The 23,324-nt window shown below is 35.8% G+C and overlaps 1 protein-coding gene across 2 annotated transcripts; it reads left to right on the top strand.

Annotated features, from left to right (window-relative positions):
- Positions 1–5,594: 5,594 nt before the first annotated feature.
- Positions 5,595–23,115, top strand: HDAC2 (histone deacetylase 2). Of its 2 annotated transcripts, XM_017739715.1 has the most exons (14): positions 5,595–5,667; positions 6,564–6,676; positions 7,005–7,122; positions 8,034–8,108; positions 8,405–8,543; positions 10,308–10,449; positions 14,784–14,876; positions 14,975–15,083; positions 16,520–16,660; positions 18,479–18,587; positions 20,637–20,767; positions 21,654–21,809; positions 22,509–22,566; positions 22,777–23,115. In XM_017739715.1, the coding sequence occupies exons 2-14, from the start codon at positions 6,602–6,604 to the stop codon at positions 22,805–22,807; spliced, it is 1,377 nt and encodes a 458-aa protein (XP_017595204.1). In that variant the 5' UTR covers positions 5,595–5,667; positions 6,564–6,601; the 3' UTR covers positions 22,808–23,115. The 2 variants fall into 2 exon arrangements, with proteins under 2 accessions (XP_017595204.1, XP_008636001.1); XM_008637779.2 differs by lacking the exon at positions 5,595–5,667 and having other exon boundaries at positions 6,522–6,676.
- Positions 23,116–23,324: the final 209 nt, after the last annotated feature.

Below are 23,324 nucleotides of genomic sequence, written 5' to 3'. Positions count from 1 at the left end.
AGAAGTTTTCGTTTTCTTCTTGAGCTTGAGTTTGTTTAGCCCTTTTTGTACTGGGAAGTGAGCTCGATAGACAGATTAGTTAAGAGATTTGATTAAATTGCCTCCTATTGTAACAATCTTGTACGGTTGCATCTGACGCTGGTCTTGGTAGTAGCCAGGAAACAGAGGTTGAGGATGTTCAGCTGTAGTCCTTTGGTGTTTTCACCATTTTGGAAGTGAAGATGAGTGGCTAAACTCACTCAAGATATCAGAGGGTGTGTTGCTGTAGCAAACCTGCCATTCTTTGTAAATTGCAGATCTTGTGGGGCCTGTCTTGGCTTTTTTTTTAACCACACTAAAGGAGGCAGAGTGGTGGTTGCCGCCCCCTTCTCTTTGTTGCTAGCACTGGTTCTTTGTTCAGCCTAAAGGGGAAAGGAGGCCCCTGTTAGGGATACTTTTGGTGAGGCTAGGATCTTAGTTTTCCTAGGGAAGAGGAATCACTTTTCGCCTTGTTGAAAGAAAGACAGCAGTGATAGTTTAGAAGCTTTCTCACTGCAAATATTTGGGGGTTTTTTTTAAATCATTTTGCTTTTTTTCTCTTTTTTCTTTTGGCTTTTTTTTTTTTTGTCTTTTTTTTTTTTCTTTTTTTTTTTTTTTCTTTTTTTTTTTTTTTCTTTTTTTTTTTTTTTCTTTTTTTTTTTTTTTCTTTTTTTTTTTTTTTCTTTTTTTTTTTTTTTCTTTTTTTTTTTTTTTCTTTTTTTTTTTTTTTCTTTTTTTTTTTTTTTCTTTTTTTTTTTTTTTCTTTTTTTTTTTTTTTAAATAAAGCCAAGTGGCTGCAGTTTACTAGATGTTGATATATTGTTTTTTCTGTGATTACTGGATTTTGGTACTTGATGCTAGTATTCGATTCCCTTAACAGCAAAAAAGCTATACTTTTGAAGAGAGGGGAGAAACCGAAAGAGGTACAAGTTTGGAGGTGGCAGGATAATGACTTAAAGCAGTTGTAGCTCGTATGTAGACTAGGATAAATGAAGTTAATAATGTAGAGAAAATAGTATCTGTTGTGCCTTAAAATAAATGTTTTACATGTGACAGAAACATTTTGGAATATTTTTGATGTCTCATTTATTTTTATTGCCAAATCCAACACTTATTTTACATGTCTTTTGGAAATAGAGTTATTAGAAGAAATTTTAAAGTTAATACCTAAAATAAATATCCTGATGCTACTGTGTGGTTCATCTGGTAATTCTGAATATTTTGTAACTGTTGTACAAGCAAAGCCTTTGAATCACAGCAAAGGGAGTGTTTGAAGTCTTAAATAACCTAAAACAAAAAACTACTGAGGCAATGGTGTATCTCTAAAAGGATGTCATGTCTGAAGTAAATTACCCCTTTTTGAGGTCATAATTGGCTCTCCACACATACTTATACTTTGTTTCTTGAAAGTTATAGACTAAAAAGTCTTGAATAGTTTTAGAAGCATCTACACTTATCTTCTGAGATGCAATAAACTTCCTCATGCAATAAACTTCCCCATGCTTTCTGTGAAACTTGGTGTAATTGTCATTTAAGGCTGATTTTTTTGAATTAGCCTATCACTTTCTCAGAGTGTATTATTAAGATTTTTTTGGAAATCAACAGTTTTAATAGCCTTCATACTGTACTTGGAACTACTAAACTTTGAGTAAACAAAGCTGAATTTCATTACCTTGAGTTTGCTTGTAATAGACAGTCAACCACATCCAGTTTGCAGAATCATCATTGCTTGCAATCATGCTCAGGTCAGGAATTTCGTTTAAATTCAAACCAGTATACTATGGGAACTAATTAAAATACGAATTAAAATACTTCCGTGATCTTATTTGAAATATTTTTCATAAATACTTCTAGTCTTAATACATGTATGGCCTTAGCTTAGCAAAGTGTGCTCCTCAACACTGTTTGGAACCATGCTAGATGTGGAAGGATGTCGTAGCTTTTATTTTAGTCTCTTACCATATATCTTCAGGTTGTTGTCATGGTTTTGCAACATTGTGGCTCAGGTAGTTTAGCTCTTCCAAGGTGTTGTAGAGTTGCCCACAGCAATGAGAACAGGCCCGATGGTCTTTCCAGCTCTGTGCTCCTGTACAGCCAAGCACAGTTCTAGAGAATCGCACAGCCACCAGCATGGTTACAGTGAATTCGTGTATTTGTGCCATGCCAGTGCACTAGCAGTATTGTTTATATTGCTGTTTGTGCATAATTTAGTGTGAGTGTTCAAAAGGCTCTACCTTAATGAAAAATTTGAGAGATCTGCATCAGAGTGTGGTTGGTTCCATCCATAAAGACAAGATTAAAACTGTTTTCGTAGGGCAGTGTGTTACTATAGTCGGCCATTGTTTAAGTAGTACTTCTAATTAAAGCTTACATCTGCAGATAAAATGAACTTAAACTGAAGTGTTTTCTGGAAATTCATCAGTACTTTGTGCAGTGCCTTCCAAACATGATGATGGTGTCCAGCCTCTGCTCAGGGCTCAAAAGTCAGATCTTTGCAACTCTTCTGCTGTCTGCATAATTTTAAAACCAGAACAAAATGCCCAATCCTTCAGAAACTAGTGTAGTAATTTTAGGCCTGTTTGAATAGCTGTTTATTGGACTCATCAGCCATTGATGATCTTTTCTTTTACATTCAACTTTACATGAGTTCACTCCTTAGTATCGCTGAAGCCAATTCAATGTAACTACTACTATTAAGATATATTTTTTTCATGTGGTTTCTATTGTAGCAATTAGGTTTCTTCACATAGTGCAGTTCTGAAACACCTCATCATTTCATGGTAACTATACTTTAAATAAGCAGGGATGTGGTCCATGTACATAACAGTTTATCTGTTCAAAGTTATAAAGTAATGTAATTTACAAGTTACAAAGTATCAAAAACCAAGTGTAGATGTCATCTCTTGTCTCTTTATTCAGTCGCTTAAGACTGTTTTGTAATAGGTAAATTTAATGGTGTTATTTTTCTGTATGTCATAGTAACTAGAGAGACTAATACTTTTTTGGGAACATAGCTTTTGTTAGTCGTGGGGTTTTGAGCAGAATTAAAGTTCCTTTAGGGGATGTAGCCTCTTGTGTTTTTCTGTGCATTAGAATATTATCTATAGGCCTTGCTAAAGTCTCAGAGAAGTGGGTGTCTAAAACTTAGGCTCATCAAAGGAATCATGGGTTTAATTTTATTTGGTAGTTCTCATCATTTTGGCATATAACTTATATGAATTAAGAAGAAATTTTTTATATATACATATATATATATTTGAACCCAGAACATGACAGAGTATGTAACAGTTGTCAGGTAGGCCTTCTGTATCACATCTGTATCACATAATGAACAGTGCAGGACAGTAAACTCCTACTAGCATTAAATGGGCACTTGGCTTGTCCCTTTTTAATTAAGGACTCGACATTTCAGAGATTATATGTTGCTACTTCTTAATGGGAGCCATTTAGCTGACATTTTTACTGGTATAAAACAGTAAATTTCAGTTTTTGAAGCCTCACTGTGAAAGATTAATAGATTTGCAAACTTTCTACACATACTACTTTGCATTTTTTCCCTCCTCTTCCTCCTTCAGTTACATTCTCTTTTTTTGTGCTTTCCATGTGCTCCCACACTGGTAAGTGATATAAATGTGCTCCTAACATTTCTGTATGATTTTTACTTTTATATTAGTAAGAATTTACGTTTTTATTAGTTAGTATAGAGTCAAGTACACATGCTATCTGCAGTAATAGTATTGTGAGCTTGGCCTCACTGTACCTATTTCTCATCTATACACATCTTTTAGTCAGTTAGTCTGACAGAGGTTTGTGCAGAGGTTTTTAGCTCCATCAGTGAGTGAGGTGTCCTATCCTCACACATACTAGCTCTTGATACACCTTGCTTGTCTTCCCAAAGCACTCCAGTAAGTCTGTAACATATGAAAAAGAGATACAAAAACTTCAGGATCAGTGGATGAAGTGTTTGTACTAGGAAGTGCACCACCTTCTTCACTAGGTAAAGGAGGAAAGACTTTTGACAACTTTGCCTCCATCACAGTATGATGTCTCCGTGATGGGTCCCCTTTGTGATGTTGGTTGAAAATCAAGGTGCTAATGAAGAAAGAGTATCTTTCCTCTTTTCCTTCCTCACCCCGACCTACACAGGCATCACAAATACCTTGAAACTTAATGGACTTTTTGACCATATGCTTCAAGAATTTCTTTTATGAGGATAGTGCCAAAACCATTTTTTTGTGGGTGATGCTAAGACCTGAAAAATATAAATGGTATTCTTTTGCCTGTTGCTAAAGTGTATTATATTGATATCTCTTGTTAGTCAGTACTGCTGGCCTCTAATACAGAAGGATCAATATTCTTATGCCAGATACTCATCTACAGATCTTCTACTTGACAGATAAACCCCCATGAAATTTACCAGTGTGCCAATTCTTTTAAAATTCTCTTCTCTGGTAAAAAAAAAAAAAAAGAAAGCTAAGAAATATGCTTCATTTATTTATATAACTATGCTGCAGTGTATGGTATATAGAATATGCATAAGTTAAAATTTGTTTGGTTGATTAATTGCAGTGTGTTGAAGAATATGTTACAAGTGTATTTAGGAAATGTTAATTTTATTTTTTCTCTATTTCATATGGGAAAAATAATAGACTTTACATTTTACATAAGATATAAAATAATTCTTAACTGTCTGCTTCCCCATATGTCAGCATTCTGAATAAAATGTCAGTGATGACTACAGAAGCCGAAGTAGTTAAAATTGAAATGACCTGGTAAAAACACCCATTTTTTAAGCCACAAATGCATTTGTAATGAAGTTTCCTCAATAATACCACATTATTTATAGTCATTATTTTCTTAAAAATCTCAAAGTTTAAAGCTCTTACTAGCTAGAAGATTTTTTAAAATCTGGGACTTAACAGTAACTTCAAAATGTAAAGTAGAGCTAGTAAATGGTTGGTTTTCATCTTCTAGGCATTAGTTTCAAAGAGCTATGATAGATTTTTTCCTAACCATCAAATATATAAGGTATTCTTTTGTAAAGTGCTTGAAAATGTTTTTGCTGGAAGGAAGGAGTTTGTTTATACTCTTAATACCTTTTGCTCTTGACCTGAATGTGACCAAACCTGTAGGCTTGCAATAAGTAACTGAAAAAAAAGTGCTGTTTTTCCACTTAAGTACCCAAGTTAGAAGGTCCAAACTCTTCAAAATTCTTAACTTAATGTTAAAACTTGGTATTTCTATTGTTATGGGATGGCTAAGAGCTAGGTTTGGAAGGGTAGTTTTTCTAAACATCTTCTTATGTTACATTAGGTTATATCTGTTTTCTTAAGTGTCTTTACTCTCCTGTCTCTTTGAAAACTGAAAGCTTGAAGGATTTTAGAATGCTTTGAAACTTTTAATCTTACTGTAATACTTGTTTTTCTTGGTAGTTGGTGATGCTACTGCAAGCTGACATTTACCCTTCCTCCATGAAGCTCATGTTGAAGAGGTGAAACTAAAGCTCTTTTGTAGTGGTGCTGCTTCTTACCTCTGACTGATAAAATTTACAAAATAGTATGACATTGTGAAAATAGTGTTTCTTTTGTTCCCAGTGGACAAGGCAGAGCATGTTGAAGGATGTGAAAGAAAAGTAAAAAGTTCAAGAAGGTAAAGTTCAGTAATCCTATCGGGAAATTGGGTCAAAAAGAAAAGAGGTGCTATTATGAAGAGTTGTTATAGAAATTTCCAGCTGAAAGCCATTGACAACTGAACATAACTTTTAGGCTTGTTTATGTTTCCAGAAACAGTTGTGTAAAATAGTTCATATGTCGGGAATGTCAGTGCTTAAAGTGGGGTTGTGTGTGTTCTGTCAATAACTGAGCTCAGCAGAAAATTTACTACTAGCCCATGATAGCAGCTGTTCCTTCCTTGGAAATGAGTGTCAAATTTGTTATCTTAATTGTGTGCCTAGTTGGTCTCTAATTTAACAGAGGCTAATCTGGATTATAAGGCTCTTGTTAAACTACTGTGAATTTCCAGCAGCAGGTGTCTGGGGAGTGTTTGTGCATGTGGTTGCCACAATGGATCTGGAGCTAACTTCTGGATGTAACAGTTAGGGTTAGTAGTTAAGGGCAGGCTGAGGATGGTAAAGTAAACTCATGCAAAATGGTAGGTTTTACTACAGCCTCTGTTGTGATACTATGTGGCAATGTCATCAGCAGTGTCTCCTCTTAATTCCAGTTGTTTCCCATTTTATTGTTCAGTTCTGGCCCATTGTTGGGCCAGAATTTCACTCTCGATTTGAAACCATGTCTTATAATTATCTTAGCTCTCCCACTACTGTCTGCTTGTAGTAAAAGATTTGACTTCTTTTTTTTCCCCTCTGTTTCTGACATACAACAGTTTGTTTCCCTTGTATTCTTTTTGAAGTAGGCAGTACTCCCTTTGTGGGGTTTGTTTGTTTTCTGAAATCATACCTGTTTACTCATCTTCTGAGAATGATTAAGTGGCAATGAAACTTGTTTTGTAATATGAATAGCTATTCTTTTGTGTATTACTGACAGGTGATATTGGAAACTATTACTATGGACAAGGGCATCCAATGAAACCTCACAGGATCCGAATGACTCACAACTTGCTGCTAAACTATGGCTTATACAGAAAAATGGAAATTTATGTAAGTATAGGTAATAGAATATCCACTGAAGCATTTTAAGTTATTTTTAAGGGTTTCAAGTATTGTCACACAAATATATGAAGAGAGGTGGAAGTGAAAACAGGGAATACTTAAACAGTGTCTTTTACTTAGAACTGAAGCAGTATTTAATGCAGTTGTATATCACAACAGAGTAGCCCTTGCCTTATGTGAAACACCACTATTGCTTTCCTTTCGCTATTTTCCCTTCAAAGTAGGTGGGATTTCTTTCAAGTTGTCTGTTTTAACACATTGTTAGCGGATTTTGCAAAGCACTTTGATTATTTCTTTAACTTGTTCTTGTTATCAGCGACCCCACAAAGCAACTGCTGAGGAAATGACCAAGTACCATAGTGATGAATACATCAAATTTCTCCGATCAATAAGGCCTGACAATATGTCTGAGTACAGCAAGCAAATGCAGAGATGTAAGTGCCAACGTCAGGCTAAGTCTATGTGTACATGCTTTGATGGCTAGCATTGTTTGAAGCTCTGAATTCACCAATACAGAGGTTAGAGAAGTACTGTAACAAGAGTAGCATGTGCCTGCCTTTAGCTACACTATTTTGGACTTCTCCATTAAAAGCAGTCATCTTGACAAAAGTGTTCTTCATGCATAAGTAAGGATTTTTGCCTTTTCTTTCGCAGGGTGTATTCTAGATGTGAAATACTGCTGCTAATAATAAGGCTTTAGTGCGCAGATTGTGAAGTGTTTGTGAAAGTGCCTTGAAATCTTTGTAAAAAAATGGCTTTTTTGAATACTAGATAAGTAAAAACCAATGTGTGAAAATGCATTTAAGTCAAGAAAAGAACTCGCTCATTCTTTTTGGAGGGAGATAGTAAAACTTGTACATCATTCACTGTTCACCCTTTCTATTATTAATTTATTCCTTTAATTTTAGGTATAAGCTCAAAGTACTGTTAGGAATGCAGTTTTACAGCTATTATATCAATTTTAAAGGCAGTATTGTAACCACTTTATGATGCCTTATTGTCAGCAAATTATTTTTCTAAGTAATTCTACATTTCTTAACATGACCTATGTTAATCAGCAGTTCTTCAAAAATCTAGAAATGATTGAACTTCTTCAAATGAGGAGACAAATCTTCCAATGAAAACTAAAAAGAATTAAAAAAAGAAAAGAAAAAAAAGATTAGGTTGGAATTATCTTATACTATTAGGACTCTACGTTGTTTTCAGTGTTTAAATTAGCCTGACAAATAAGATGAGGAATAAGTAGTTAAAATGCTGAATGAACTATGCATCTGTAAGTGTTATTCATGTGTGTATAGATGCTGTTGGAATGGTATTTTTAAAAAATAATATGTTTCTTATACAGTTAATGTTGGAGAAGATTGTCCTGTATTTGATGGCCTGTTTGAGTTTTGTCAGCTGTCAACTGGAGGCTCTGTTGGTAAGTATATGTTGTTTGCCAACTATTTTATAGCTTTAGTAGGTTTGTATCAGCAACTTAAAATTTTGATAGTGCATTTAAAAATGAAGTAAATGTAAGGGTTTTTTATATATTTTAAAAAATAATCATATATCAGTTACAGACTATGAGATGTATAAAGTATCTCAGTATTGGTAAGAGATCTGTTCTAAATCAGCTTATTTAAAAAATAAAATATGATTTCATGTAACAGATTTAAAGGCCATCAGAAATTTCTGACTCCATTTGCTTTCATTCTTCTGTGTGTCTTTTTACAGCTGGGGCAGTAAAATTGAACAGACAGCAAACAGACATGGCTGTCAATTGGGCTGGAGGACTCCACCATGCCAAGAAATCGGAGGCATCTGGTTTCTGTTATGTCAATGATATCGTGCTTGCCATCCTTGAGTTACTTAAGTAAGTTTGTGACAGGCACAAGTTAAAATTACAGAAAGTGTCAAATTTAAGTATTTAAATGTTTGAAAATATGGATTGTAGTTACTATTTCAGTGAGTTTTCATAGCCCATGTTGAACTTTTACAGTTTCAATTAAGAAAGCTCCAAACTCTACCTAGTTTGGCTTCAGCAAGACCTTCAAACTAAACTACAGGCAAGCTGAAAAGATAACTAATAGGAGATAGATCCAAGCAACAATGCAGCCCGTAAAACGCTGTAGGCTGTAATTCTAGATGGTGGGGAAGGACTAGAGTGGCAGACTTCAGAAAATGGACAGGCTTACTTGCTTTCTGTAAATATTTCTGTAATGTCTCCCTTTGCTATGCATGGGGACAGAACAGTGGGCTAGAATGATCGCTACCCTGACCCCTTAGGGCAGTCATTTTACTCATAAGCTTACACCCATTTGGTTTCACTATATGCCTTCTTGTTTCCTATCATTTGACTTGTTACTGAACCAAACAGGAATATTCAGGGAAGATCATGCACTGAGCTTCCTTGGATTATTACAGGAGTTAATGTGGCTGGTTTTAATAAATGATGAAATAACAGCTGTGCTGCTGTGTCTGTAAAATAAAAAATGAGGAGTAATGAAAAAGTGATCATATAATTAACTTCAAACAGTAATGCTTCACTAAAATTTCAAGTCCTGAGTGTTGCTTTTACTGCTTCAGAGGACTGTATCCCTACGAACAGCACATTAATCTCATTTATTAGAAAAAATATTCTAGGTATTTGACTCTTATGAGGGGTCAGCTGATTTTGCTGGTGAGGAACGAGGGAAGTAGCTGTAATCTGGAAGTCTAGAGATAGAAAATGTTTCTAAAGACACTAGGAATAGTCGGTATTAACATATTAAGACGCTCATTTTAATGTGCACTGTATATTCAGGAGCTGTCTCTGTAGTCTACGACACATGACTTTCTGTGGTCCAATCTTGAAGTTTTTAGCTTAACGTGCGTGTGAAGGAAGGAGTCTTGCAAATTGTTATGGGTTGTGTAACTGAGAAACTGTCCCTGAAATTATGGCTGCTTACACTCTCAGTACTCCGTAAAGCATGACGAAAGTGCGTCTTCGATGACGGACTTTGTTCTTTATGGGAAAACATAAAATTTAAGGGATACTTACTGTTTCTAGTGCTCTAAGACTTCAAATCACTGGTTTCTTTATCCATCTCAAATTGTCCTGAAATTTGCAGTATTTAAGAAGATTATAAACAGTAGTGTAATAAATTTATGCAAATGTAAATTGCAATACATTTGAAACCAACAATGTACCTTTCTTTACAAGCTGGAGAGGTGAAAAAGAAAAGTCATGGAAAATAAGTTATTTATTTTTTGCAAACTAATGGAACACAGACCATGTTGGTAATTACTGAGAAGGCAGAAAGGAAGGCCTTGTGGTGAATGAAAGGGGTGAATTTAGAAGATGTGAACAACAAAGTGATGTGAGCAGAAGCACGAGGTATAGCTTCTACAGAGTGAGACAGTTTGGGGTAAATACTAAATAAATTACTTACTTTGATGAAGATAAATTTATTAATGTTATTCAAAGTGTACTGAGAATTCTAAGAGCATATGGTCACATCAACCAAAGTCATCGCAGTGATCACAATCTTGAATTTTAGTGTGTGTTTGGGGGTTTTTTTGTTAGTGTTTTTCTTGTTTGCTATCAGTATATTATGAATATAACATATAATGATAATTTATTATGTGTTCTTTCTAGGTATCACCAAAGAGTGTTGTATATTGATATTGATATCCATCATGGTGATGGTGTTGAAGAAGCGTTTTATACTACAGATCGTGTCATGACAGTATCATTCCATAAGTACGGTGAATATTTTCCAGGCACAGGGGACCTTAGGGTAAGGTTGGACATGAAATTTCATTAGGTGATAAATTCCCTCTTACTGTCTTCCTTGTAGATACTGTTTTTGCACTAGGCTACAAGTCCAATATTGTACTGTGTCCGATAGTGGTATACAACAGTAAGTTTTCATAAAAAATATTAGCCTGGAGTGATAGATTAGTTGAGGAATCTTAGGAAAAAATAATACAGGATAGTGGGGAGCTAAATTATTCACTTCTACATGAAATTAACACCTTCACTTCTGGATAAATAGGCTGAAATCTTTGTTCAAATATAATTAGTTTAATTCACGCAGATTTTGGAGATGGCTCTAAGAAGACAGTATGGTATATTTATAATTATCTGTACATTTCAATTCTGCACTTACGGTGAAAAGTAGCTGTTTGCAGATCACCCTTTAACAGTCACAAAGCTTAAGTTACAATTTGAATTTACTGTGTTCTATTTGCCTAGTAATACAGTTGACTCATTTTTGGAATATTTCTTATGTCATGAAGTGTATTTTGAGTTCTCATGATGCTCACTGCCTAAGAACTTCAGCCTGCCCCATAGGCAATTATGTACTGAGCATTACAGCTGACCTGAGGCAGGGAGCATTTGCCCATGAGGAATTATCACTAAAGCTGTTGTGGAACCTCTGGCAAAGCTGAGAATAGAAACCAAGTTTCCTGGCCCTTCATATTAATTTTAAGTTAGTCATTCCTCATGTTAGACTCTTGTCTGTTAGAACAGGAAATTGTTCCACTTCACAGCTCGAAAGAGTATTACAAGTATTAGGATTAATGTATTCCTAGCTTCAAACTCATAAATGAAACCTCTTTTATCAGAGACACTCCCAGGATTTGTCATTCCTCTGGTGTTAGCAACTTTGCTCATTAGTCTGTGCATACAGTTAGAAACTTTTTTAAAAAATAGTAAACACTTCTAACAACGTGGCCTACAAAAATGCGGTGCTGGGAAAAAGTTCACTGCTTTTCTAATATGTTTAAATTGATTCATGAGATACAAGTATTTGTGTTCAGGCTAATACTCCTGAAAAGCATGTTTCCCAGTCTACTGATGATACCCAGAGGGCACAGGAGTAAGTGAAAGTTGAGCAGTGAGGTGCAAAGCATTCATTTCAGCGTGGTTGTTGGAGCTGAATGTTATTATGGTGGTTAGATTCTGTTAAACTGTGTTCTAAGTTGATTTAGGAAGAAATCAGATTAGTTTTTATCTGTGTGATTTAACTTGACTGGCCACAAGGTGGTAGTGGTGCTTCAAACTAAAAGCAGCTCAGACCAGGATGTTTATCATGACGAGCTGTTGTTGCTGAATTTGGCTAGAATATTTTTCTTGTTTTTTTTTTTTTTGAAAGGGTTAGATATCTTGGCCTTTTAGAAGCAGCACTTCCCGTTGACAGAGAAGTTTGTGGACTCTTCACCTCACCACACCCAGAACAAAGAACTAAAAGATAGCACAGTTGAAATAAATAGAAGAATATTTTATGGTTTTTGGGATTTATTTTTTTTTATCAGTGTCAGGGACAAACAGTATCTCAGGCATGGCAACTTTTTTTCTGAGCTGCTAGTTAGGATTTTGAAATGAGCATTATCTGCATACAGACTTTAGCAGGCTTTATTGCAATTATTGCATCCCCATAGAGATTTTTCCTGTCTCCAGAGATTGCAAAGCTAATTGAACTAAACGAAGATCTAATTCTCTGAAAAGTCAGTGTTCCTTCTGGAGGCCAGTATTGTGCTGCTTCCTTCTGCCTAACTTGATCTGCCATTGATGGGTATTTTTCCAATTTCAACAGCCAAATCTTCCCTTTGTTCTTGTCAGTGGGCTGTGTTACAGCTTGTTTCTGTAATTCTTTAGTTAGTTGATCTAGTTTGCTGATCAGGTTACATTTATTTGATGCAGGAACAAATTATGTGTCAAATGATGATGTGATGGCAGCTCCATCAGTACAGCTGATCTGAGGTTTTCTAGTTTAGCAGCATTCATCCATTTTCTACTGAATGTATTGTTCAGTCTAGGCTTCCAGTGTCCTCAATAAGTTGTTTGACCTTCTACATATTTTAGATGATAGCATAAATTTCGTCATTTATACACCCAAATTGAGACCATAGTTCCCTATAGTGGCTCAGGTTCTTTGAGGCAGCTTGATCTGTTGGTGAATGGGAGGCTCCCGGAATGCTGTATTGTTTCTTTAGGTTTTATATCTAATGCAAGCATCAGTTCCAAAAAAGTTGCTTGAGTAGCTCAAGCAATTACTCTGTTTAGGTGGAAATTGTGTGAACATTTGACTTTGCTGTGCTTTAGGATAAGATAAATTTAATGGGGTTTTTTTGTTTTTCTTTTTAATCTGTAAAGCAAGACAAGGAGAGGAATGACCTCTTGAAGCAGTATAGGTTAGGTGTCGACCTGCTGGAAAGCAGCTCTGTGAGAAAGACCTAGGGGTCCTGGTGGGCAAGTTAACCATGAGCTAGCTGTGCCCTTGTGGTCAAGAAGGCCGATAGTATCCTGGGGTGCATTAGAAAGGGCATTGCCAACGGGTTTAGGGAGGTGCTCCTGCTCTTCTACTCAGTTCTGGTAAAGCCAAATCTGGAGTGCTGTGTCCGGTTCTGGGCTCCCCAGTACAAGAGAGACATGAAGCTACTGGAGTGAGTCCAGTGGAGGGTAACAAAGATGATGAGGGAACTGGAGCATCTCTCTTACAAGTAAAGGTTAATGGAGTTGGCCCTATTTATCCTGGGGAAAAGACACAGAGTGGACCTCATCAGTGCTTACAAATATCTCAAGGGTGGGTGTCAAAAGAATAGGGCCTGATGAATAAGGAGCAATGGGCACAAACTGAAACGCAAGAAGTTCCATCTGAATATGAGGAAAAACTACTTTGAGGGTGACAAGCACTCAGCGAGGTTGTCAAGTCTCCTCTGGATATACTGAAAGCCCACCTGAATGTGATCCTGTGCAGTCTGCTTTATCAGGGGGTTGGACTAGATGGTCTCCAGAGGTCCCTTCTTCCAGTACTGACCCTTCTGTGATTCTGTGATCACCTCAGAAAATTCAGCATCTGAAAGCCTGGATGATTCATTCTGGGAAATTCTGGATAACTTGTACTTCAAATCAGCCAGTTGAGTTCAGTAGGGGTCTTCAGTGTCACTCATCCTGCAATACTATGAAATGTTAATAATGTGCTGTGGGCAAAAAAACTGTTAACATTGTGTCTATGCTTCACTGGGCCATTTGGCCCCCTCCCCATCTCCCTCCATTCCCCCTCACGCCCCCAGTAAAGGTTAGTTACTGGAAGTAACACATTACTGATGCATTCCCTGCTAAGGAGGCTTCGTTCAGGAAGAGGAAAAAGTCAATGCCTTTCAATAGGTAGCGTTGAGAAGTTTTAGTATTGGTGTTGCTGGGTTATGCTACTTATGACTCGTAGTTTTTCTAGGATGTTGGACCAAGTGTGTGCTCTTTCTGCAGTGCTGCTGTTTGATAATAGTTTACAGCCATACTGGACAGATTAATTCTCACCGTCTGCTCCACTGAACTGCATTGCTTTCTATCTGTGTTAGTGATGAAATAAAGGGAAGAAATGGGAATGTGTGTCAAGCAGAGATCTTTAGGTTTTATGGTGATCATCAAAATAGGAGTGGTTGCATTCAGGGTGTATTCACTTTATATATATATATATATACATACACTATTTTTTTTGCAACAAACTTTTTCTCTTAATACATAGGTTGTCTAGGAAAGCTGGTAAGATAGACTACTACAGTTCCTGTCTTGACGCTTGATGGAACTGAGAATAATTTGCAAGTTTGTTGGGGGTTTTTTTGTACATTTAAAAAGTCTCAGTTTCTTCAAGGGCACCTGTAATTGGCCCCCCTTGGATTTTTCTTCTCTCCCTTTTGCTGCAACTACTTCCTCATCCTATGTTTAGGGAAATAATGTGGTTTTGAAAACCTTTTCAAGTTCAAATCTTCTATGCAACAGTGAAAACATGCATATCACCTTGCTCTTCTTGATTTTCATACTTTTTTTTTTTTTGCTTGGCTATTTTTGCCAGACTAAACTGATTGGTTATGATTTGTCTTTTTGTCTTACATCTTTGAATTAAAAAATTGAGTGTACTTACTGCTGTTTTCATCTTGGTGTACAATTCTACACTCTAAAATGATTTTATGGGAGAACAGGAATCAAGTAAATTCTGCCTCTTATTCCTCACAGATATGTATAATGGTACAGAATAGCTCAGCAGACTTGTGTAGACTTTTTTTCATGATACCATCCTATGTGCTTCTGTGTTTGTATTAAAACATTTTTCATCTTTGCTTGTAGGACATTGGTGCTGGAAAAGGAAAATACTATGCTGTCAACTTTCCAATGAGGGATGGTATAGATGATGAATCGTATGGACAGATATTCAAACCAGTGAGTGCTTTGTTTCATGTTTTTAAGCTCTCTGGAAACTACTAGTTTCATATTTTCATTATGTCAATTAATGACTTGCTGTTTTATATTGATTATAGATTATATCCAAAGTAATGGAGATGTACCAGCCCAGTGCTGTGGTATTGCAATGTGGAGCAGATTCACTGTCTGGGGACAGGCTGGGATGCTTTAATCTTACTGTTAAAGGTAAACAGAAAAGTATCTGTTTGTTGTCTGTAACTTATTACTTATTAGAAACCTCTACCCTTCATACTGTTTTTCAAGACACTTGCATGATGAGGACTGGAGTCACAAAGATTTTGTTCATTACTATGATTAATCACATCTTTCTTTGCTATACAGGGATGGCCAAAAGAAACCCAGAAGTTGCCTCTTTCTTTCTGTCCATCTAAAAAAGTTAAGAAGCTTGGTTTTCCATGTGTTTCCTAGCCACTCAAGTGATTCCCTTTCTTCTATGTACAGGCTTTCTGCAGCTTTAAAGCAGTGTCCTGGAATGACAGGACAACAGACGTCTGCAACACTTACCATGATGGGAAAATAAAACCTAGTTAGCAGTCCACTTAATAGGACTACAGATGTTAAACATCAAACACCTTGTTGGGTGTAAAATAGGTATTATTGAAATGAGAATACTCACTGCATTGTTAAATTTATAGCGGTGTTTGTTATACTGAGCCATATGTTAACACTAATTTTTATTAATTTTCATAGAATTAATTAATTTCAGTATTACTTAAGTTGCTACCTGAATTTGTGATTCTCTAGTTTGGGATGTTAATTTAGCAAACAGCATAACTGCTACTGTTGCTATTATTATTATTTTATTATTATTTATTTAAATGGTAAAATATTAAATGTATAGCGAACTTTTGCTAAGTCTTCAATCCAGGCTGTTTGAATCATTAGTTTTCTGGATTTTCTTGGTTTTGTGTTTGGTTTTTTTTAATGCAACAATTAGAGCTTTGTAGGCAACAAAATGCAGTATAGTATCTGTTGGGTCTGCAGTATTTCAGGGTTCTTTTCTTGATTTGCACCAGGTGGCAAAGCTACTTCAGTTGCCCATACAGCTCAGATTTTTTTCCATCTTACATATCTTGGAAACCAAGAGAGCTGCTGCCTCCTACAGATGCCTTTCAGTATGCTGTATCTCCCTGGAGTGTGTACTGTCTTGGCACCAGTTCACTCTGTAAGCAAGACTTAGCAACCTCTAATACAGGTTCAAATTTAGAAGTAGAAAGGACCGAGTACTGATTTTGTTCTCCCTTCTTCCCCCATTGCATTTTACTGAGAAATTGTCCCTAAATTTGTCACTGTGTATGACATCAGTTATGAAGAGACAAAACACTAAACATTCTAAGATCATTTCAGAACAACAGCAATAGACCATCATGCAAAGTCTCTGAAGACTGGGGTGGATGATGTTCGTTGTGTTTTGTAAATTTCTAATCTATAGGTCTTGACTTCCTGTGAGGTTGTGCTTAGCTCTAGGGGGAGACAGTTCTGTTTGAATCAATTCAGTTCTTATTTGTTAAGTGTGACTGCATATGTCTGATTAAATAGTTTGTTATATATTCTGTTTAATAGATATTTTGCTTATATTGTCAACTCTTTTTGTTTGACAGGTCATGCTAAATGTGTGGAAGTTGTAAAGACTTTTAACTTGCCATTGCTGATGCTAGGAGGAGGAGGCTACACAATTCGTAATGTTGCTCGATGCTGGACATATGAAACTGCTGTTGCCTTAGATTGTGAAATTCCTAATGGTGAATATTAATATTCAAACTAATATTTTATTTTGTATAGATAGCTGTAATGCATCAATTTAGACTATACTATGAAGAAAATTATTGCTAGGATTTAGCCAGTAAATTTTCAGTATCTTATGCACTAAATAAGTGTAAGTATTTAGGCCTTTTTTTATGCCTTAGCAAAAGCTTTAAATGACTGAATCACTTTTTGAAAATTCAAAAGGTAGAACTTATGGAACCTTACTTGTAATTATTTCTAATATGAATGTCATCATTATGATAGAATATATACTGCAGTTTGATTGTGGCAGTGTCGATCTGTAAGTTGTACAACACAGGCATGGTGTACATAAGAAATTATTGACTATGCAAGTGTCCACTTTACATAGCAAAACTACTGTTTCTTCATTTTATCTGACAAAAGTAGCTGTGAAAGTATATTGACTTCTCTTCCATTTCACTCCATTTTGGCTATACAAGCTATATTAAAATTTAAAACCAGAAAAAACAATACTAGACTGCTTTTGAATAGTTGAGTACTGAAATAATTTTTCTGAGGAAGATCCCTAAAGATCCTGGACTCCTTTTACTTCTGGCCAAATATGCTCCTGGATATATTTTTGGAATGCCATTTATATAAAATTGCTGTTTGGACTGATTTGTTGCACACGAGCCACTGGCAGTTTGCACCTTGAACCGCAGCTTTGCTGATAACCTTTTGCTATTCATGTATTTCTTGGTGGATTCAGTGTTTCCATCTGACTTCAGCAGAATCCTGCTGTCAGTGAGAAAACACATTTAGAATGTGCCTTTCAAGATATATATTTTCCATTTTGCATGTCAACATATATTCTTTGTCAGCCAAAGCTTTTGAAGACACAGTAGCAGTTTCTTGGGACTTTTTTCTTTTCTATTAGCATGCCTCTTTCAATGGATTACATATACATATAAAGGTTTTTTTTATTTTTTTTATATTCCTCTCAACTTTTTGTGTCCCTGTCATCTTCAATCTGTTCTGAGAAATATCGATGTATTTCTAAATGTTGCAGTAGCAACATCTTCCTGTCTGCCTTCTGTTCACCTATCTAGATCACTTATCCTTTAATAATCATAAATGAAGAAAGACAAAGGGCACAATTAAAAATGGATTTCAGTGTCTTATTTCTTAAAGGTTCTGTGGATTTTTTTTTATATTTCTCTTAATTTATCTGGAAAGATACAGTCATATTCAATGTAAAATACTGCTGTTGTCCTGGCAATGTATTGTTCATCAGCTTCATTTTGGTGGTTTAGTGTTCTAGTTAGGGGACCATTTCCTGTGAAAATGTAAAAAGTGGGGTAAGGAGGGAAACAGACAGACTGAACCAGTCAGCACCATTGAATCAATGTCCAGCACCTACCAAGGATATTGAACTAGCTGTGGTTTTCAGCCTAGTAACAAGTATTAAAACTTATCCTGAAGGAATATTTTGAATGCCTGCTTAAACCTTTTAAACTGGACTAACTTTGAAAACAGCTACAAGAGATCATCAGTTGATCTTCTCTTTCCTGAAGAAGCATATTTTTAAATTATTTTTCAAATTTGTTACTGTGTTGTTCAGTGTGTAATTGCAGTAGATCTTTCTCTTTGTATTTTGCCAGCAGATTTAAGTTCATTTATTGAATAGTTTAGAGGAAAACCACTGAACAGCCCAGATAATGAATAAGTATTGCTTGCTTGAATGCTTAAGGTTTGACTATTCTCTAACTAAAATCCTGTCAAATCTACTGATGTATTTAAAATGTTTAAAATCTTTTTTGGTTAACAAAGTTGTCTTGGCTTTTGGTTTATAGAGTTGCCATACAATGACTACTTTGAGTATTTTGGACCAGACTTCAAGCTTCATATTAGTCCTTCAAATATGACTAATCAGAATACACCAGAATATATGGAGAAGATCAAGTAAGTAGTGATTATGTTATTTCTCAAGTGGGTCATGTGGATCATGTTTCTCCAGAGGTTTAATTGTTGGCAGTTTTGAAAACTGTATACCTTTCTCTGTTCATTAAAAATAAGTACTAGAATAGATTTGACATGTTTTCATTTCTGTCAGAAGAGGGGTTTTTTGGAAGTCTCTTCCTCCAACGGAATGCATGCTTATGAAGTCCCATGACTATAACTATGAAGATTTATGACCCAGCTTGGATTTTTACTTTTTCCAGCATCTGAAAAGATGACTGTTTTACTTGGATTCCCATTCTAATTTTGCAGAAAGTTTATCCTGCCAGGAAAGAAGCTGGTGTGCCATGACGATTAGGATTTGTAATTCTCAGCTCTGTGTCTAAACATGGACTGGGAATGTCATTCTTTGTAGCTGTCAGCTGCAAAAATAAAAAATCATACATGAGCTTGAACATCCAAAACTGTGGAAAGACAGTGATACGTGTGCAGGCAATTGAGTGGCTGTGATTTGGCAAATCCACAAGGTTTGAGCAGTGCTCACTGACAAGCTATGGTGATTGTGTGTTTTTAGGCTGTGCTACTCTTGATACTTAGTCTATTCCTCCTCGCATCTTGACATTTTGATTGGAAACAAATACTTTACTTCAAGGGTAAAGTAATGCATACACAATCAATTCTCTGCTGAACTGGTAGGAGGTAATTGGTTAGCTTGAACTGTTAACAGGCTGTTAACGGTACACAGAAATTCTTTTGGTTACTAAAAATAGCTGAATAAAGATGTGAAATTGCATGTATAAGTTTGCCACTACTGCTATAACCTTTAAAACTGTCAAATTGCAAAATTCACCAAAGCTGTTAAAATACTAATTTTTAAGTGATTGGTATATAGACTGTGATGGGTGTTCATAGCACAACTGTATCAATCACAATTAAATTTAAGGAGTCTAGTTTTTAATAATGTGCAGTGGGAGAAAAAGCCCACTTATTTTTTGGTAATGTAATTGTGCAAGATTTTTCAGTAGTAATGTAGTTCTCCAGCTGGTGGTCTGGCAGGCTGCTTGCTGTATGTTATATATATATTGTTGAGCTTTTGTGGTGCAAGTAGGCTGCAAAACTCGCTGCTGCAATCCAGGTACAGATTGCTCTCTGTCAATAGAAAACAATCTCACATTCTTATATTGGCACCCACAAGATCAATGACCCATCATTTTGGAGAATCCTCCTTCAGTTCATTGTGTGTTTTCACTGACACCTGGCTTTAGGGAGCTCCCTGGCATGGCATAACTACTTTGCCAGGTCATGTGATTTAGACAGAGGCATAGACTCTTAAGGATTCCAAAAAAGCACCAGTTGCCCTTTAGCCCTTCAAATTGTGCAGAAGTATGCTAAGATAATTGTTGCAAATGCTAATATTTGATGCTTGCCAAGCCTGCCTTTCTACTTACACTTTGGAATGATAGTTTTGAGTCCCAAAAGAAGCCCGGTATCCTTTCCTTTTCCTGCATATGGTGCTTTGAAGTGTGTCATCCACCGCATCAGGTTGCTTAGACAGGACAGAACTTGTCTCTGTTCTTCTGTTGGCTGAAATAGCCAATAAGGAAACTTACCCAGATGAATTACTTTTGTCATTGCTGCACACAGTTGGGAAGTCTTCATGCTTTTAAGTGTCTGACTTTCTACAGAACTGGAGAATAGTGTATTATCTAACTTGATAATCTAGCTTATTATAAACAGAGCAGTACTGACACCAGTTTGGCCCAAGTGGGCAGTACTTGTGCTGATCCTGTGGGGAATTGAAGATTGAAGTTGATTGAAATAAGTATTTGTAAAGTACAAAGAAAATGATGTTCAAGTACACTGTGGATACTAATGATCTCATAGGGAGGGAAAACTTCCTGAACTTGGCATGCTATTTTTTTTAATTGAAAAATGAAACTGACTCTAAAGCAAAGCCAGGTTAACTTTGTATGCAGAGTTCAGAACTTCATAAAAAATCCAAGGAAATGCTACTTCTCTGTAGTAATAACTTTTGTTGTCTGTTACTCGCAGGCAACGCTTATTTGAGAACTTGCGCATGTTACCTCACGCACCTGGTGTACAGATGCAGGCCATTCCTGAAGATGCTGTTCATGAAGACAGTGGAGATGAGGATGGAGAGGATCCAGACAAACGCATTTCTAGTAAGAAATACCTTTTCATGATAGAACATGTCCATAGTCGTATTGGATTTCATTGTTCACAACCTTAGTTGTAATAGTGTGCAGTATTAGAAGACTGGCACTTTTGTTTCCTGAATAAATTTTACTTCTGGTCTGCCACTTTTGATGTTTTTAAGGTGGCATCTATGTGCACATTTGAGCCTCTTAAAGGGTCTAATGAAGTGCTGGAACAGCATGTGGTTTTGCATCTTATGGATCAGCCTGGCTGTTTCAAATCTATAATAGATACTTCAGAAGACTTAATGAATTTTAACCAAAGGAGCTTTACTTTTTTGGTGACTAACAAAAGACAGAAACTATGTTTCCCTTTGAGGTAAAGTGAGATACAGTGTTTAAGGGGAAAAAAAATGTCTTTTATTTGCTTTTTTGTTATGAGGCAGAGATTTTCTATACTTGTGACATTACCCTTAACTTTATAACCATAACCCTTCCATGAGCTTTGAGGTGTTCTTCAGCTATAGCCAAGAGTTTCCCTGCTACCTTTAGTCTTTTTTGATGGTGATTAGAATAATTCCATAACCTCTTATTAGTGCACTATCCATTTTCTGAACTGTTGAAACCATTCTTTTTTCTCCTGTGATTTAGTTTTCAGTATTTGATGTTTTACTTGATACATGGTTAAAATATTCCCACTCTCCCCCTGTGTTTCTGCAAAGCTATTCTTTGGAAGTTATTATGTGCATCCCAGAATATCTTGAAAGATAAGTGTTTTTAACTGTAATTTAGTTTATCAGCATTAAATGATTATAGTATATTACTACTCATTCTTAATTTGATAGTTCTTTTTTTATTAGGGCTATTGTAGTTGGACTTTTTGATTAATTAATATCTTAAATCTGAATCCTAGTTCGAGCATCTGATAAACGCATAGCCTGTGATGAAGAATTTTCAGATTCTGAAGATGAAGGGGAAGGTGGACGACGAAATGTTGCAGATCATAAGAAAGGAGCAAAGAAAGCCAGGATAGAGGAAGACAAAAAAGAGACTGAGGACAAAAAAGCAGGTAGGATTGTGGTGTGATTTCGTCCTATATTTTAGAACTGCAAACATCAGTCCCACCAGGAGACAGATGTTTTATCTGTTAAGAGTTAATTAGTTGTTGAGATGATGTATTTATTTCCATCATATTCAAATAATCTGTTTTAAACTCAAGATACAGCTATTCAGACTAGTAAAATGTTTTCAGGCAAGGTTTATTGTTTCTTCCCCACAAGCTTGAAGTCTTAGAGCCAGGGATTTGTATGACTTAATGAAATAGCGATGAAAAAATACACGTTGGGCAAAACTTTTGTTCCTGTTTGCTTTTGTGGGGTGAGCCAACTAGTTTTCTCTGAAACAGAAACCGGATAGGGTTCTGGGGACAGTGTAATTCCAAGGACTCTTGATTTTTCTAAGAACTGGATGCATCTCAAGCTTAGGGGAACTCCAGGTCTCATTACTGCATGCCGTCATTATGGCCAGTCAAGAAGAGACCTTGCCTTGAGGCATTCTGAATCACTTGCCATTGTGCCCAGATTGCTCCTTTGGATGGATGCATGTAACATTGTACTTTAATATGTAACTAGTGACTTCTTCTAAAAGCCAGTTTCCCCTGGCTAGAAATACATACAAAAGAATAAACTTGGTTGTGCTCTTTACTTCTTAAGTATTTTAAGGCTTTTTTTCCATCTTTTGGTAAATGTAAAATCTTGTGATTTTTCAGATGTCAAGGAGGAGGATAAAGCCAAGGACAGCAGTGGTGAAAAGACAGACGCCAAAGGGTAAACACTAATTAATTAATAATGTCATCTTTTTGGAGAGTGTTTGTTAAGTCAGAACTGTATAATACTTTTCAGTTCTGTGGAGATCATTTTCAGTTGCTCATAATACTGAATATTTTAGAATCATGACTAGAAATTCAAAATTGCATTTCTAAACCAGTTAATAAAAAAAATAAAACAACTTACCAGTTTGTTTTTGCCTTTGTACAGAGCAAAATCAGAACAGCTCAGCAACCCTTGAACAAAAGATAGCCTCTCATCAGTTGCAGAACATAATACTAGAGTCGAAGAATACCTAAAAGGAGAAAAGTTTTCGTATGGAGAGAGACTGCTGATTTCATTTTGTACTATTTGGCATGGACTGTATTTATTTTCAAATGGCTTTGTTCTGTTTTTTGGCAAGTCGTATTGTGAGTTTTCTAATTATGAGGCAGAAATTCCTTTCTTCACCATGCTTTATGTAATAGTATTTAAAAATGGATGTGAGTTATTATGTTAAATGTCTAAACTGATCTATTAAAGTAATTCGCCTTTCCTGAGCTGATTTTACCTTTTTTGTAATTTTATCTTTATTAAAAAAAAAAAAAATTGTACTTGGTTGTCTTTTGTCCATCATTGAACTACAAAGAAGAAAAACTCTATATAAATTTGGCAGACTTGTACTTATCTATGAGTACCTAGTGAGTTTAAATGGACAGCTGGCAAACACGCAAGCTGAACTGTGTTGCTTTCATTGACTCCACATGTTCCAGCAATTC

The sequence above is a fragment of the Corvus brachyrhynchos genome, unplaced genomic scaffold, assembly GCF_000691975.1.
Source record: "Corvus brachyrhynchos isolate BGI_N302 unplaced genomic scaffold, ASM69197v1 scaffold14, whole genome shotgun sequence".
Classification (NCBI taxonomy): Eukaryota; Metazoa; Chordata; class Aves; order Passeriformes; family Corvidae; genus Corvus; species Corvus brachyrhynchos.
Note: the sequence above shows the minus strand (reverse complement) of the source record. Positions and strands in the feature narration are given on the sequence as shown.

Bases quoted from the DNA above. Each gene is read 5' to 3' on its own strand.
- HDAC2 (XM_017739715.1), top strand. From the start codon at position 6,602: ATGAAACCTCACAGGATCCGAATGACTCACAACTTGCTGCTAAACTAT. The intron at 6,677-7,004 runs GTAAGTATAGGT...TCTTGTTATCAG, and splicing joins ACAGAAAAATGGAAATTTAT to CGACCCCACAAAGCAACTGC. The intron at 20,768-21,653 runs GTAAGAAATACC...TCTGAATCCTAG, and splicing joins TCCAGACAAACGCATTTCTA to TTCGAGCATCTGATAAACGC.